The 758-nt window shown below is 33.9% G+C and overlaps 1 protein-coding gene across 1 annotated transcript in view; it reads left to right on the plus strand.

The window, feature by feature from the left end:
- The first annotated feature begins 449 nt into the window (after positions 1-449).
- The window catches only part of LOC137659187 (uncharacterized), a 31,873-nt gene continuing 31,564 nt past the window's right edge, over positions 450-758 (plus strand). The window contains exons 1-2 of the mRNA XM_068394240.1: positions 450-573; positions 748-758. The exon at positions 748-758 is cut by the window's right edge and continues 103 nt beyond it. Of these exons, the coding sequence (XP_068250341.1) occupies positions 450-573; positions 748-758 (135 nt within the window). The remainder of the gene's footprint in view (positions 574-747) is intronic.

Below are 758 nucleotides of genomic sequence, written 5' to 3' on the forward strand. Positions count from 1 at the left end.
CCATGAGGGAAATTCCAAGTGATACAACAGGTTTCTCACCATTTGAGATTTTATATGGCCGTCAAGTGAGAGGTCCCTTGACAATATTGAAGGAACTATGGACAAATTCTGATATGTCTGCAAAGGAAACTGATCTTTATTCTTTTGTTTTGGAACTACGTGAAAAGTTGTCTGATGTTTCCGATTTGGCTGTTCAAAGCATGAATATATCTTTCAGTACATATAAGTGTTATTTTGATTTGAAGAGTAGTAAGCGCCGATTTAAAGCTGATGATGAAGTACTTTTGCTTATTCCAGAAAAACAAGATAAATTGCAGTTCTCATGGAGAGGTCCATAAAAGATAATTGATAAGCATGGTCCAGTTGACTACTGGGTAAACGTAGAAGGTAAGAAGAGACTGTATCATATCAATCTTATGAAGAAATATTACCGTAGAGAGAATGTTAATATGTTACATGTAGCAGATGAAGATATGACTGGAATGAGAAACACTGTTCATGTTAACAAAGTTGCTGTTATTAATGCTGATGAGGATGATTATCTGAAAATTGAAACTGTGGATACCAATCAGAGTACATGCAACATAAACCCTAATCTTTCAGATGTACAGAAAGATGATCTTCGTAACTTATGTCAGAAGTACAAACATGTATTTTCAGATAAACCAGGTAAAACTTCTTTACAAGACCATAATATTAAGATTAAGACTACTGAACCCTTTGTTCGTAAATATTATCCAATTCCAGCTTATTTAACT

Source organism: Palaemon carinicauda, chromosome 19 (assembly GCF_036898095.1).
Source record: "Palaemon carinicauda isolate YSFRI2023 chromosome 19, ASM3689809v2, whole genome shotgun sequence".
NCBI classification, from domain to species: domain Eukaryota; kingdom Metazoa; phylum Arthropoda; class Malacostraca; order Decapoda; family Palaemonidae; genus Palaemon; species Palaemon carinicauda.